Raw genomic sequence first — 15,530 nt, 5'->3', positions numbered from 1 at the left:
ATTCAGGAACCGATTAATCTTTTGAATCCCCTATCCCCTATCCCCTTTTTCCATCTCACCCCTCTCTCTTCCTTCATCTGTCCCGCTCCCTGCCCAGTCCAACAATTACATAACTATTCATCCCATACAACCCCTCCTTCTCACCATCACTGTCACCAGAACGTAACGCAACAGACGGGTAACATCCAACTTCGGTCAATACATGACAATACAACGTGCTCCTCGGTCTGCTGCAATCGTTCCATAACCTTCATTCTTTGACGTGGTGTAAAGGACCCTCGCCGAACACATGAAATGATCACCCTCACCCCCTTGTCCTCCTCTGCAGCAGCTTCATCCTCATCAGAACCGATATGTTACCTCCTGGAGCTGGACGAGGCGAGGATCCTATTAGATCTGGGACAGAGGGATTATCGGGCGAGTTCGCTACAGAGTAATTGGGAGTATGAAGAGAAAGTGCGAGAGTGAGTATGAACATTACCTCCTCTCATCGTCTGTCCAAAGACAACGACTTACACTTGTGTTGTCAGACTGGCACCCACGCTGTCTCTGGTACTTCTATCGCACTCGCCTGCAACATACCTGTCACTCTACCCATACGCCAGAGCAAGATGGGGATTGACATGTCCCGTGTATGCTACGCAGCCAACAGTGGAGATGGGAAGGGTGGTATGTCTAGCAGAAGTGGAATCATGGAGGGCGGAGTGTCCTGTCGACGAGGAGACGGGAGCAGAAAGTAGCAAGCTGGATAAAGGCAAGAGACCACTCCGCGGGCCGTTCGTACCGACCGTGGAAGAGGTGCATGAGGCTTTTGATTGGATAAAAGCTATTCGGTATAATCAACCTTTACATCTCGGTGGTGAGTTGGATGGACAACGTATGATGAGAACGTAGTAGCTAAAGTTTATCGTACAGGTGACTTGTCGCATCTCCTCCTGACACCTTTCCCATCCGGTTATACTCTTGGAGGAACGTTGTTCAAGATACGTTCACCTACTTCCGGTACAATTCTGTATGCTGTAGGGATCAACCATACAAGTGAAAGGCATCTCGATGGTATGGTTGGAGGTGAGTTGTTCCATACCAAATGATGTGATGTGCATTGCTTACAAACATCTCACTCTAGGCCATAATGGTCCGACGGGATACGCTGAAGGAGTATTACGGCCAGACTTGCTAATTGTAGAAGGAGGGAGAAGTGAGGTCATCAACCCAAAGAGGAGGGAGAGAGAAACGGCCTTGCTTGGTGAGCTTGATTGTCTCTTGTGTAGCTTTGTATCCGCTCATACATGAGTGCAGACGTCGTGACATCCACCCTCGAATCGAATCATTCTGTCCTCCTCCCATGCGACCCTTCACCTCGTTTGCTAGAACTACTAATTCTGCTAGACCAACATTGGACCTTCAAGCTCAACCCCGCCAACAAGCGCCGGCAAGCATCACACGACCCTTGGCCCTACCCTCTGTGTCTGGTCAGCAGGACAGGACAAGATATGGTCTCCTTCGCCAGGAGTCTGATAGAGTGGATGGGAGGGGTGGTGAAGGAATCAGGGGGTGAAGAAGTCGTTGGTGATTTGGCTGGTGGGCAAAAGGGGAGGAGGAAAAGGAGGAATGCAGGTGCTGCTTTGGGGTCGGAGTATGGTGCTTTGGACTTTAGGTAAGTACACCATATCGAATCCACTGAAATAAGTCTGGAATCCGAAAACAGCTGACATGCAGTGTCAAAACAGACATGTGCAATTCTTTTTAACTCCCTCTGATCTCCTCCAAGCATACCCACTCATGAGACCCAAGCTGGTTTTGGCCGTCCCTCCATCCATGTCGCACGGTCCCTCACGGTTCCTCTTCACAACCATGGCCAGCACGGAAGGTAACGTAGTCCTCCTCACCTCTCCAGGAGAAGATACCACCCTAGCTCGAGAACTGTACCAACGATGGGAGAAAGAGCAGGAAGAATCCGCCAAGTGGGGTAAAGGGAAGATCGGGAAATTGGGTGGAATGAAGGGTTCATTACAGATAGAAATGGATTCTAAGGTCCCCTTGGTTGGATCAGAGCTAGAAGCGCATCTCGAATCCGAGCGACTAGCAAAAGAGAGGGAAGCGGCACATCAAGCTGCTCTAGACAGATCCAAGAGGATGTTAGAAGCTGATGATCTAGAGTCCGACTCTGAATCGGAGGGGTCAGATATCGGTGAGGACGAGGCCGCAGCCGATGGTATTTTGGGTGCAGTAACGAAGAGACGTCAAGATGCGAATGCGTTTGCGGGGGATGGAGAAGATGTAAATAGGACGATGTCGTTTGATATCTATGTGAAAGGGCAACAGATGAGGGTGTATAATCGACCTGGAGAGATGACGAGGTTTAGGATGTTCCCTTTCCTGGAAAGGAGGGGAAGGAAGATCGATGCGTATGGTGAAGGGTTGGATATTGGACAGTGGGTTCGTAAGGGGAGGGAGATTGAGGAAGAGGGAGAGACAGAGGAAGTTAGGGAGAAGAAGAGATTGAAAGAGGAGGAAGAGGAGAAGCAGGTGGGTGGCCTCTCTTGCCTGAACACTCAACCATTCACCCAATTAGACACTCTCGCCTCCTTTTGGATTGCATTGCTGACTTCTTCTTGCGGTTGTTGCGATCAACAGAAAGTACAACCTGAACCGCCATCCAAGTATATCTCCGAGCAACTCAGCCTCGATCTGCGAGCTTCCCTATTCTTTGTAGACATGGAGGGACTACATGATGGACAATCCATCAAAACCATCATCTCGGATTTACAACCGCGGAAATTGGTATGTGAACCCACATCCTCTCTCATCATCTTCACGTTGAACGGCAGAGCTGATCTTACCTTTTCCGTTGTAACCAGATTCTCGTTCGATCCGAGCAAATAATCACTTCTTCATTGGTAAAATACCTGAACGCAACTTCCGGCGTAACGAAGGATATCTATGTTCCAGCGACAGAAGAACAAGTGAAAATAGGTGAACATGTCCAATCGTACTCTATCACATTGGGAGATAGTATCTCGGCTGGACTGACCAAAAAGTGGTCCAAGGTGAGCTATATTCCCAATCATTTCGTCTTTACCTGTATAGCTATTTGATCTGGTGTGGCTAATTGTGAACTTGGATGTGCAGTTCGAAGGATACGAAGTAGCCATGATAGATGGTAAGATCGCTTTCGCACCTGGATCTACCGTCCCAGTGTTAGAAGCTTCGGAATTGGTCAAACCGCTGCCTATCGAGGACGAACAGATCGAGAAGAAGGTTGAGCCCAAGCCTATCCAAGAAGGAGGCGTAGATGTGGAGATGACCAGCGAACCTGCCAAAGAAGTTTCAGAAGAGACTGCCCAAGATAATGCAGTTCAAGTGAAAGCTGAACCAGAGGAAGAAGCTACCGAGATCGTCCCAGCTCAAAAGAGGATACCATACATCTTACCTCAATCTTCAATCCCCTCATCCCTGTACATCGGTACCCTCCGACTAACCTCGCTCAAATCGAATCTCACGAAACTCAAACCCACCTCCATCCCATCCGAATTTGCCGGAGAAGGTACATTACTTTGTGGACCTGGATTACTCACCCCGCCCGATCAACAGGTTAAATCTGGGAGTGTCGTACTGGTTAAGAAGATTGGGGAGAATGGGATCGTATTGGAAGGTACAATTGGGAGGGTCTATGATCAGGTTTTGCGGGCTGTTAAGGATGAGCTGGCTAGGGTGAATAGCTCGTAGATTGTGTTTGGTTATATCGTGTCGTTGTTACATTGGCATAAGAGGAACAAATCGTATTTATGCATACTACTGTATGAAGCTAACACGCTTCGTCTTGATACGGAACAGATATGACATGTTGGAAGCCTGCAATACGATACTCATGTGCTGTATAGCTGACCATAGCTGAAGCATAGCTGAAGCACAGATCTCAAGCATTAGGCTGGAGCGTTCCCTCCCGCGAGTGGGAAAACACAGCAGGGTCCATCTTACACACTGCGAAGCTGTTCAAGACGATTAGTAAGCGAACGCCACCCCGAACCGACTCTGGCAATCCTCGTAACGCTCATTATCTTGATTTGAGGGATACATTGCAAAAAAACCTCTTGATGGCGGTTTTGGAGCCTATGAACATGACATCAATATGGAAGCACACACGTTGTTGCCAATGAAGTCGTTTGCCTTTATAGCCTTGTAAGATGATGATCCCTCGGTAGATGGGATGATGATGTGTTGCTCAATGATGAATAGCGTTCAACTGAAGTCGTTAGTTGAGTGCCTCCCTAAAGTGACATTCAAATTGGCGAGGCGGTATTCTTCTCGACATCTACTACTCTGTCGTTATATATGCCTAGTAAGTAGTATAAAATCCTTGACATTTTATCGAGTCGAGTCCGAAGACCCCGGGAGAACAATAGAGGGTACATACATACTGCTACTCCGTTCTTATCGGTGTACCTCTTTTGTACATATGGTCAGCGCCTCTCTCATGTCCTCACCTTATTTCGGCCACTTCCCTTCTGATCACGTCGTTCCCCAGCTAGGTGAAACAGGTCTCCAGGATGATGGAAAGCTTCGAAGAAGGACGTCCACAGAGCAAATGGAATAGCTAAGCTGTAGACCTCACGTGCTGGATTCGAGGAAGGAGAATGCGATTGACAATGTTGGGTAAAGCTGCATAAAATGCTGGATGTGCTTGAACTATTTGCCCGTAGAAATGATATGAAATTGGTCATAACTCTGACATGCACATATGCTGCAACCTCTTGGCATCAAAAATTGCTATCTACTATCAAACGGATTCATGTCGGTCGTGGACGACGCTGGTGAAAGATTGCGACCACCCAGGTCCAAAAAACTGTTGATAAACGTGATCCCCCTCTCTGAGAGACACTTCACCACTGGGACATGACCCCGCGCTCGCATCATTTGGTGGGGTCTCTTCCTCTTCTTGATACCACTTTTGCCATTTGCCAAAAGTACAGGCCAGCCCCAGGGCCGCCACAGTGGGATCCTTCCCAACTATTTCCACATCTCCACATTGATCGTTCACCACGAACCTAATTGACCCTTTATGCTCATCGTCAACTGTCAAAACCGCCTCGACCTCCTGAAGAGCGGCTTTCCATATATTTTCGCTTGCCTCTACCGAAAGTCCGAGCTCTCTCGAAATCATTCGTGATGCGAGTTCATCGGACAACCCGAAGCCTTCATTGGAGGATCCCGCGCGCAACAGCTTTCTCGCAAAACTGGCAATGTTGTTGGTGATGTCGCTAGTAAGGAACTGCACGGCCTGTCTTGCATACTCGCTTGGATCATCTTCCAGATCATTGGTTTTGGGTTCTGGCGATGCAGCACTGACCGGTGAGTCTTCGGAAGAGAATACGTCACTGTTGTCTGCTAGAGAGAGATGGGGTGTGCTTTCTGTACTTGAAGTCATCTTCCTGTTGTTCTATATCGAGTATGCCAGTGAATATGACTAGTTGTGCTGACCTATTGATGTGGGGGGAATCGGGCGAAAGGGGGTTTTCTAGCATTCACCCATAATCAAGTACTGATTGATGTTCTTGCAAATTCTAAACGTCACATCGTTGTCTGAAATCGGAGTTGAGATGACTGTATCAAAGCTTCCCTGTCCTTTCTTCGCTTGACCACTATTGCACATTATGATCGCAAAAGTCCGCGCAACTCCTCAGCATACGTCCAGGCTATGGTTTCACATATCGGAGGATCCTTTGGCAGAAAGCGCTGTTTCTGCTATCGTCCAGATTACTGTACCTGGGTCTGGTCTCACCAATCTAGTTAGTACATGTGCGCATTATTCATCCTCTTCTTTTCCGAGGTTTATCAGCAAGCGCTGAAGAGATTATGTGGTGCACCATTCTATACTATGTTTCTGACACAACGAGGTATGGTGATCTCGATACACTGCTGGGAAGGGGATGGAGGAGTGTTTTGTGCTTCCGACTGAAAGCCAAGGCGTCTTGCACACCGCCATTTCATTCCCCCACTCTACAAAACCTAAAAATGACCATATCACGAGCAGAGCCGTTTCAATCTGCCAAACGAGACAGTACTTCAGCCAAATAAAACAGGAACTCAAATTTGGCGACTTGTCATTCCTTTACTGACTTCAACCTCTCGATCCTATAATCAAATCTGTCTGACCACCTTGGTTTTCCACCGCCACGGATCCCTTAAGACGAACACCGGTCTTTTTCCTTGCCAATACCGGACCGTAAGTACGTGTATATAATACTGTGGGCTGGTTGCTTAGGTCACTAGTTCCACTGCCAGTATCAGTATCAGAACGTTCGTCCGCACCGTCCCCCGAATGTTTTGATTGTAAACTGCTGTAATATCCTTTGATCCGCCTGCTTATGATGCTATCCAGGATACACAAAGCATGAATGCACTTCCCCTTATCCATATCGCGTATATCCACAACCACCTGCTCGAACTTTGATAGATCATCCGTTGGTGAGTCGATCGGCGCAGCACAGAATACGATAGTCTTCAGATCATCGTCTTCGTTAGCCAGGGTGCTTTCGATCCCTAATCTAGCTCTTGCGACTATATCTCTACTTTCGTCCTCCGAGTGACCGAACGCCCTGGACAGGATTCTTCTCATTAGATCGTCATCCATATCACCCTCTTCCTCGCTGTCTGCAACGAGGCTTTTGAAACCTTGTGCCATACTTTGAAGGAATCTTTGTGGGTCATTTGAGTTGCTTTCACTATTGGGACTCCCTGTTGTATCCTTGGTGTCTTTTGAAGCTCTTGCGACTGGATCTTCACTTTCGTCTTCCGAATGACCGAGCCCGCTGGACAGGATGGTTCGCATGAGATCATCATTCGTATGACCCTCTGCTTCGCTCTCCACAGAGAGTCTCTTCAAGACTTGTACCATACTTTGAAGGAAGCTTTGGGGGTAATTCAAGTTGCTTTCACATTCGGAACTACCTGTTGTATCCTTGGTGTCTTTTGGGGATAAGTCGATAGTGATGTTAGCGAGAACTAGTGTATTCGGATCGTCATCTCTGTCTGTAGATAGAGAATTCTCATTGTGAAGCTGGGTCATACTGGTTGCAGGAGGATGAGGTGTCAATAGTGAAATATAAGTGGTGGTGTCGAAGGAGTGGCGAAATAGGAATCTCACAGGCTTTCTTTCTATGACATAGCAAACTACATCGTATTATGTCCGGTACGTGTTGTCCATTTTCGTCGGAAGTCTTTGGTATCTTGAAACCGAAGAGCCAGGGTCTTTCCTTTGAGCCGGACACGGTCCTTTGTATCATCGTGATAGCAGAACAGGCGCACGTCCTTGCACTACTGCACCGCTATCGATGATGATGCCTCACCCCATCTTTGGCATCGCAACGATCAGAGCTAATCTCACCTCACCTCACCTTCCGTGGAGTGGAACAGATTCGACCGAGATCGAAACACTTATGAGAACTTCTGCATGCACATGTTCAACACGCGGTACAGACGATCAAAGCTCTTTGCGTCTTATTCACATGACAGATAGAAAACTTTGGAAAATGAATGATATTTGCAAGCCGCTACGACTGCCCTATGACAGCAACTAATCTCTGATATTGAAGAATGTAAAGCACCAACAAAAGCTGAGATATTCAAACTACTCCAAACGTCGTCTCAACGTCCACTCATTACCTCTATCCTCAACATCCACCCCTCCATCCCTCTCAGCGATCGTCCGAGTGACCGTCCTCTGAGCATTCTCACTTCGAGCATCGTCCGCCCGTAGAAGCAAAGTAGCAGTAGCAGCCTGGAACGCCTTGAGATCCATCCCAAGTGTGGAGATCGCGGTTTCTCTTCCACTACACTTCATCTTGAATTGGCCTTGCTTGGAATGTATACCCTCTGCGAAAGAGGAGGCGCCATCCCATAGGGCATTGAGATACCCTTGGTCGTATCGGCCTGTATCTATGGTGGATAGGAAGTGCTCTTTGGCAGATAGGTTGGGAGTTGCCGAGGTGAGGGTGGTGAAGTGTGCTACGAGGGATTGGAATTCTTCTGCGCGGTTTCTAGCGTTGTTTGCTGCGTTGATAGTCCGTTCAAATCTCGGTCTTTCGGGGGTGTCAGTGTAGGTCGCGTTCCCATGTGTATTGAGGGAATGAACGGTCCCTATACTGAGGGGATTGGTTTTGGTCAAGCTGTTTTGAGGATTGGGGCACGGAAAGGAAGGATCAAAGTATTTTGCCCTCAGAACATCCCTGGGTGTGGCAAGTGGAGTTGCCGAGCCATTCAATACTCCTTTAAACGGTTTTGGGGAACCCTTCCCGTCCGTCAGTAAAGAGTTGGGAGTAATGTTGAAGTGAGAGGGGGCAGAATGATTAGAAAAATCAGAAGGGCTAGAAGGGTTTGAGAGCGGAGGTAAACTCGAAATGTCAGAGGGGAAGGTAGAGACGTTGGAGGGAACGCGGTTGAGATCATGTCGAACACTGGGAAGATTGCTCTTCAGGTAAGAGGGCACGAGATTTGAAGTCTTGGTGATGGTGGAGGTTGCCATTGAATACGATATGATGAGGTGATTGTAGGAATGAAGGTGTTATGAGGTTGAAAAGACTGTAAAGCTGTTTGTGGGATGGAATAAAAACAAGTACGGAGTGGCGAAAATGTTATGATGAGACTGGCTTTTATGCCTTATGCATCATTTCCAGTCGAGCCGAATGGGACATGACTCGTAGGACCTCCTTTATAAGAAGTATAGTCAAAAGGACGAAAGGAAGTTGACTGTGATATTGAATGACGAAGAAAGTCTTAGACGAGTTTGCCACATTTTTGCCACCGAGTGCGCCATGCAAGTCATCTCGTATTGACCGTATGAGTGTGCTTGCTCAGTCGTGTTGCGTCTCTGGGCGCATGGCTACTACTGGCTGATCCGTCCTTTAGCCATCTCTTCTCCCCTACGATGCTTCCAATCATGCTCGACATCCTCCTTCCTTCCTGCTGAAATCCCAGGCGGCGCATCCAGTTCCAGATCACGTGATCCGAAGTGTCTTGTGGTACAGTCGGTAAATCTTTACAACTCCTCCACCACAAAAGTATCAACAAAAAGTCAAAATCATTTGGGAAATTAGCAAGTTGACATCTTACCTTTGCAAACATAGTAGTACCAGCCAAGATGCCAAAAGCAACAAGGAAGAAGAAGGAGAAGCAAGCTGATTTCACCGTGAGTCAGCATAGCAATCTCACCCGTCACTGGATTCTTGAGCTGACAGACAGCTTTGGTAATTTTGATAGAAAGCGAAATTGAAGCTTGGTAAAGGGAAGAAACAAGCCAGTAACGCTACCGATACGTCCTTCAAGGCTAGGTGTAAGTCTCTCCAGATGATCTTCTCATTCCGGAGTATATGATTACTGATCGTGCCTCTGTTATAGCTATCGCATTACCAGGCCAACAAGCTATCTCACGAGCGATCCTCAATTCCGATGGACTCGGTCCGAGCGAACCTACCACCGGCAATGGACTGACTCTGGAAGATCTGTTTATACGGTTTAGACATCCCAATGCGGGCGTGAGGAGGGAATCTATCGGAGGTGTCAGGGAGATTTTGACGATTGATGTGGGGAGGGATATTGGGAAGGTTTTGAGGGCTTTGGGGGGCTTGGTGTCTGATGATGTGAGTTCTTCTATTGACTGTTTGTTTGTATGAAACAGGAATATGGTGATATGCTGTATCACAGATGAACTGTTTGACTGACCTTGTGATATAGGACGCATCGGTACGAAAAGCCTTGATAGGTCTGCTGGCATGGTATCTACCTCAATTCCCTGTGGTAAGTCGTCATCACCCCCATCTCTCGGTACGATCATGCTGAACATGGTCTGAATATATGTCTAGTCAACACTATCCCCTCACCTCCCACTACTTATCCTCCAAACTTCCTCTTCTCTATCCCACATTTTTCCTGAAATCCGACTCGACGCCTGTAAACTCGTTCATCTCCTGTTGAACCACGTCCCCTCGCACATTGTAGGCAATTGGCCTAGGGAACCATCCAACATCCTCGAGGGACTGAGACTGGCAGTAGGACTAGGTGGCGAGAAGGGAGTGAATAGTCAGATTGGACGACTGACGGGAGGAGCGAAGTTGGTAACGTTAAGAGCTATGATGGAATTTGTTAAGAGGGGTTTAGGGAAAGGTGATGATGCGGATAGTACAGAATGGCTTGATGGTTGGATGGAGAGGAGAGATAAAGGGAAGGGAGTCGATATTGAGGTTAGGGAAGAACCGACGTACGAAGATCTCTCGAAAGAGGGTTGGGCGGTAGGTTCAAGTTGGGATTTACAGAAGGATTTGGAAGGTGCTTGGGAGGTTGGGAGGCTGAACGCCCAGGGGAAGGAGGATGAAGATGGGATTGTATCTGTTTTATCTGTGAGTATCCCTTACCTATCCCCACTTTGCTGAAGCGAACTAAAAATTGATTGGTGAACCGTGCAGCAACTATACACATCCCTCCATCCCCTTCTCCTCTCAACTTTTCTTGAAAACGCTCCGACGGCATTCTCTCCATCATCCACATCGTCAGCTGCCTCGACAGAAGATATCCCTCTAGCACTATGCACCACCACAGCCTCCCTTACAGAGTTCCTCGCACGCGCAATCCTCACTCGATCTACCTCAAATCCCTCATCGGAAGTTAAAGAGGTTCGAAGCAGTATATCAGACTTCCTCAAAAGGATGGCAGCGTGGTTCCCCTTCTCCTCTAATCGGCTGAACGTGCCTACGCCTAATGGCTTGACAGCAGGGTTTGAGTTGTCATTGGTATATTCGAATTTGGCTGTATTACTTGCTCCCAGACCTGTTAAGCTAGTTTGGCCGAAAGAGAAAAGTCAAAAGGAATTAGGCTGGAGGGAAAAACTCAGGGCGATTGAGAGCGCATGGGCAGAGATGAGGAGGAAGCAGGGTATGAGAGGTAAGGGAAAGGGGAAGGAGAATGCGGACGAGTGGGCGTTGGAAGAGGTCGCTTCGTGGGTTGTTGAGGTACTGGTGAGTTCCCCTTTTTGATGCCTGCCCAAACGATCTAACTGATATTATGACGATATGCATACAGGCCCCCAAGAAAGATATACTGTCTCCCTCACTTACCCCTGCAGCGTATTCAGCAATAATACCAATAATATTCTCTCTCCTCACTCAACCGCCCTCACTGGCACATGAAGAAGAGGATATACCATCCACGGTCGGAGAAGCCTTCCTCTCACACCTGTTGAGAACAAGTTCGACCTCTTCCATACGTTCCAGAGGAGATGAGTTTATGATATTTCTAATTGAGATATACGAACAACGATATCCGAAATATCCATTCCATATACCCACGATCAACACAATACTGAGGGATCAATTCAAACTATGGTTCGAGAGTATACCCAAAGTACTGTGGGAACTGGGTAACAGGGATGAAGAAGCTACGGAAAGGTTATTGGAGTTTTTGTTGAGGTTGGGATCAAAAGGGAAAGAAGCGCTAGATGAGAGGTATAGTATCTTGGATGGTGATGTGAGTCCAGCCCGTTCTCACTTCGATCTTCTCAGCCAATTATATAAAATACTGAGACTAATATGTTTGTTTCGTTTGACAGTCATTCGCAACGATCTCATCCAAGTTAGCACCATTCTTTCACCTTCAGCATCCCTCCAAGGGGTCGATACCTGGTCCATGGACGAAGTTGTCGAATCAAAAAGTGAAGAAGCTTGGATTGGATGTTAGTAGGATATGGATGGAGTGGGACGATGGGAGGTTGAGGGATGCTACGGATCGGGCGGTGAGGGGTGGAGAATGGGAGGGATACTGGTCAAGGTGATGATTTTTTGTATGCGGAGCTGTACCGTTCACTTCCTACTTGCATGCTCGGTCGGATATGCATCTCAACTGCTTCATGTAAACATTCATTGCACACCTGCAAGAGTAGTGATATCGCGATGCAGCAATAAGCTTGTTAGCCGTCGCTTGTGACGATATGGGGTGATGTGGACGTGGATGACGTCAGTACATAGCATTGTCAGTCTCGGACCGGCACTACCGCCATCTCATCGCTCGTAATCTATCACTTATCATCCTGTCATCGTCGACAAACGACATCTCCAGCATATCACACGACCTATCATAACAGGCAAAGACAGATAACACACCGCCATCAAACAACAGTAGACACACAGAACAATGGCTCACTCAGAAATCTTACATCCCAAAGCGGTAGCAGTGATCACGGGAGCAGGGTGAGTAGGCCTGGGCTTGGGGATACACATACAACCAGATCTGTCCGCAACACAATGTGATAATCTCTTCCTTGTTGAGCTACGATTATCACATGAACTCCAACTCCCACCTTGTCTGCTAGATCCGAGTGATTATGTAGCGCAAGCTGATGATGGTGTGTATGATGATAGATCCGGTATAGGTCTAGCAGCAGCACTGAAGTACGCCAAATATGGAATGTCCCTTTACCTCGCCGATATTGACGAACCCTCCCTCAAAGAGGCCATCGAGAAGGTAAAGAGCGTTGATGGGGTCGGAGAGGTGTTTGGATCGAGGGTGGATGTTAGTAAGATTGAGAATGTCGTGGAGTTGAGGGATAAAGTCTTGGAGGAGTTTGGTGAGGTAAGTCAAGTCTCAATGACTAAACATCCATGGTATTATCATACGAGTCAAGGGCAATGAACCTTTCCTACTCATTGAAGATATATGGATGTACTTGCCCCTATGACAATGATTCCCCACTCACAATACATCTCTCTCCGGATTACATGCTCACTTGTCCTATGAATCGCCCAGATCCACATCCTCATGGCCAACGCGGGAATATCCAAACCCACCCCAGCCTTCTCCTTATCAACCCCTCTCTCAGACCTCCAAACCACCTGGCACCAGGTCCTCGACACGAATTTCTTCGGAGTACTGAATGTCTGTCAGGCTTTCGCGCCTATCATGGCTAGGCAGGAGAACGCTAGTGCTGTTATTGTGACGGGTAGTAAGCAGGGTATCACTTGTCCACCGTGAGTCCACTCATCATTGTCATATGTGACATCCCCTCAACGTCCTATATCTCGCAAAAAGACTACAAAGGAGTGACACAGCTAAATTGTCATTCTGTGTTGTTTTGTCATAGGGGTAATGCTGGATACAACGTCTCCAAAGCTGGGGTCAAGACATATACGGAGCAGCGTGAGCCATATCATTCTTCTCCTTATTCCGATCTGAGATCGCTGTAGAGGAGAATATTTGGTACTGATGTAAACCGCCCTTGACAGTCGCACACGAACTTCGTAACGTTTCCGACAGCAGATGTTCAGCCCATCTCTTCGTGTGAGTGGTTCATATACTTACCTCTTCGTCACCCGTTCGCTTACTGACCACGTCTATTCTAATCCGTAGTCCCGGCTGGGTCCACACGGGTCTAACAGGCGCCAAGTCAGGTACACCCAAACCCTCTGGCGCGTGGACTCCCGAGCAGACCGTCGATTATATGGTGGAGAGGGTATTTGATGATGGGGATTTCTATGTCATTTGTCCCGATAACGAGACGAATAATGTGAGTGATAATTCTAGTACCAGCTATATGCATAAAATGATACATTGACTCTCCTGATATGTTGATAGACCCTCGACAAAGCTAGGATCCAGTGGAATCTCGATGATATCCTTCAAAATCGACCTGCCTTGTCTAGATGGCATCCTAATTGTGAGCTTCCACAATCCCATTATCCTCCCAACAGTCATTGCTGATGATTCAATCCGTTGTGCGATTCAGACCAAGCACGATTCGACGACTTCATAGCTGCCAAACAAGGATTATCGGCCGGAGCAAGAAGTAGATCGAGGGGAAGGAGAGCATTGGGTTCTCAGGATGCGGGGTTCCCTACTGAGGCTGATATTTCTAGGTTCTAGGGTCTGAGCCTAAGCTAGAGATGGAGATGGGAATGGTTGTATGTCAGATTATAGTCGGTTGTATGGATAGGAAATCACTGCAGAAAGATAGGTCAGGTGAAGCAAAGGAGGTTAGGTGAAGAAGTTAGATGAGTAGGCTGGGGTTAGAGTCATTCGATGAGATCGGTACATGTTGATCAAATGCATTAAGAGTATCATGCAGCATCAGATAGCACCATTCTACTCTACCTTGCGTCTGGAATACCTTATGATCTATTGTAACTCTGATTCTGCGCCTGCGCCCAATCGTACATCCTCTTCTCCTCATCGTCAATCTCCCTCAACCTCTTATCCACCTCCATCCGCTTCTTCTCCAATGTTTCTACGTACTCTTCGTTCGTCAATTTACGTACTGGGAGGAATTTGGTCAAAGAATTCATCATCTTTTCGGGGAAAGTGGGCTTTTGCGATTCTGCTTCTTGGATGGTCGTTGGCAAGGGGGGTTTGAGAGGCTGCTCGAATGATTGGGATATTTGGGAATGTACCTGATCATCCTTTCCTGGCAGTATTGTGGTGGCAGAAGGATCGTCCATACTGGCTGATTGTGGGAGTGATGGGGTAGATTGTTTGGCTAGTGTTTTGAGACGTATTACTCTAGCTTGGTTGATTGATATTTGGAGAATCGACGCTATGAGGGAGGAGGTTATCCCGGCTTTGAGGAATGTTGCTCGACCACCTGCACCAAATCAAAGATATACGTTAGCAGATGATGCCGGTATTAACAATGCACTCATAGGATAGGGAGGGTGGGTATAGTGCGTGAGATGGAGAGACACTCACGAAAAGCAGCACTCAATACCCCACCTGTGAGACCACCTGCGATCGCACTGTCCGATAACCTGTCCCATCTCACTTCCGATAAACTCGGTATAGGTGCGGCGGGTAACTTCCCCCTCTGTACGGCTGAAAGGCCTTGTTCTTTCAGTTTGGATAGTCGTCGTGAGTGAGATGGGGTAAGTTCGAGGGAGAGTAGAAGGGGAGATACGAGATATTCTCTTATACCTATTATCAATTCCCACTGTGTCAGCGATTGTTCACCCTTTGTACAGGATCAGTTGCGGGATGTGTTAGGAGTAGTCTCATGCGAGATTGTGGTGGATACTCTCACTCACTGAAGAATGTTAGACCAGCTATAGAAAGGTTGATAGTCATATTGATGGATAGGGCGAAGGGGTTTTTGGTTTGGATGACACCTATCGAAGCTCCCGTTATGGCTCCGAGGGTACCTAGGCAATCACCAATTTGCGTGAGCCTATGTAGGATCAAGAGCAGTGCAGGTCATGAAGTAGAGGCAGACAAACCTACCAGTTGCCAATACCCCCTTGGCTACTAGTACTGGAGAATTGGGATCGAAGGGAAGGAAGAGGGAAGAGGATGATTTTGAGCTGGATGACATGGTTGAAGAGGATGGCGAGGACATAATTGATGGAGTGGAGCACGGAGTGAGTGTCTTGCGCGAGCACCAGCTGTGATATTGACCTATCTGAGAAGTTTGGTCGCTATGTTGGTAAGTCTGAAGGCAATGAACGCTTCAAGAGATGTCTAGGGAGCTGAAAAGCTACGAACCCATCTTCGAACATTTTGGT

General features: G+C 47.6%; 7 protein-coding genes across 7 annotated transcripts; 3 read left to right on the top strand and 4 right to left on the bottom strand.

Annotated features, from left to right (window-relative positions):
* Positions 1-294: 294 nt before the first annotated feature.
* I302_106623 (uncharacterized protein) lies at positions 295-3,729 on the top strand (the record flags this gene model as incomplete). The annotated part of the gene is made up of 9 exons (XM_019192727.1): positions 295-464; positions 531-859; positions 916-1,068; positions 1,127-1,246; positions 1,300-1,657; positions 1,731-2,529; positions 2,638-2,784; positions 2,862-3,050; positions 3,133-3,729. The coding sequence occupies 9 exons, from the start codon at positions 295-297 to the stop codon at positions 3,727-3,729; spliced, it is 2,862 nt and encodes a 953-aa protein (XP_019045724.1).
* Positions 3,730-4,780: 1,051 nt separating this feature from the next.
* On the bottom strand, positions 4,781-5,428 carry I302_106622 (uncharacterized protein; the record flags this gene model as incomplete). Its single annotated transcript, XM_019192728.1, has 1 exon — positions 4,781-5,428. One exon carries the CDS (start codon positions 5,426-5,428, stop codon positions 4,781-4,783), a length of 648 nt encoding a protein of 215 aa, XP_019045725.1.
* A 693-nt stretch (positions 5,429-6,121) lies between these two features.
* Positions 6,122-7,069, bottom strand: I302_106621 (uncharacterized protein; the record flags this gene model as incomplete). The annotated part of the gene is made up of 1 exon (XM_019192729.1): positions 6,122-7,069. One exon carries the CDS (start codon positions 7,067-7,069, stop codon positions 6,122-6,124), a length of 948 nt encoding a protein of 315 aa, XP_019045726.1.
* A 561-nt stretch (positions 7,070-7,630) lies between these two features.
* I302_106620 (uncharacterized protein) lies at positions 7,631-8,524 on the bottom strand (the record flags this gene model as incomplete). The annotated part of the gene is made up of 1 exon (XM_019192730.1): positions 7,631-8,524. The coding sequence occupies one exon, from the start codon at positions 8,522-8,524 to the stop codon at positions 7,631-7,633; it is 894 nt and encodes a 297-aa protein (XP_019045727.1).
* Positions 8,525-9,139: 615 nt separating this feature from the next.
* Positions 9,140-11,821, top strand: I302_106619 (uncharacterized protein; the record flags this gene model as incomplete). Its single annotated transcript, XM_019192731.1, has 8 exons — positions 9,140-9,187; positions 9,259-9,331; positions 9,397-9,638; positions 9,733-9,795; positions 9,861-10,394; positions 10,461-11,009; positions 11,074-11,517; positions 11,600-11,821. The coding sequence occupies 8 exons, from the start codon at positions 9,140-9,142 to the stop codon at positions 11,819-11,821; spliced, it is 2,175 nt and encodes a 724-aa protein (XP_019045728.1).
* A 359-nt stretch (positions 11,822-12,180) lies between these two features.
* Positions 12,181-13,905, top strand: I302_106618 (uncharacterized protein; the record flags this gene model as incomplete). Its single annotated transcript, XM_019192732.1, has 8 exons — positions 12,181-12,236; positions 12,408-12,618; positions 12,793-13,013; positions 13,127-13,182; positions 13,269-13,323; positions 13,393-13,549; positions 13,618-13,699; positions 13,769-13,905. 8 exons carry the CDS (start codon positions 12,181-12,183, stop codon positions 13,903-13,905), a joined length of 975 nt encoding a protein of 324 aa, XP_019045729.1.
* Positions 13,906-14,150: 245 nt separating this feature from the next.
* Positions 14,151-15,364, bottom strand: I302_106617 (uncharacterized protein; the record flags this gene model as incomplete). Its single annotated transcript, XM_019192733.2, has 4 exons — positions 14,151-14,620; positions 14,725-14,946; positions 15,057-15,170; positions 15,250-15,364. The coding sequence occupies 4 exons, from the start codon at positions 15,362-15,364 to the stop codon at positions 14,151-14,153; spliced, it is 921 nt and encodes a 306-aa protein (XP_019045730.2).
* Positions 15,365-15,530: the final 166 nt, after the last annotated feature.

Source organism: Kwoniella bestiolae, chromosome 5 (genome assembly GCF_000512585.2).
Source record: "Kwoniella bestiolae CBS 10118 chromosome 5, complete sequence".
Classification (NCBI taxonomy): Eukaryota; Fungi; Basidiomycota; class Tremellomycetes; order Tremellales; family Cryptococcaceae; genus Kwoniella; species Kwoniella bestiolae.
Note: the sequence above shows the minus strand (reverse complement) of the source record. Positions and strands in the feature narration are given on the sequence as shown.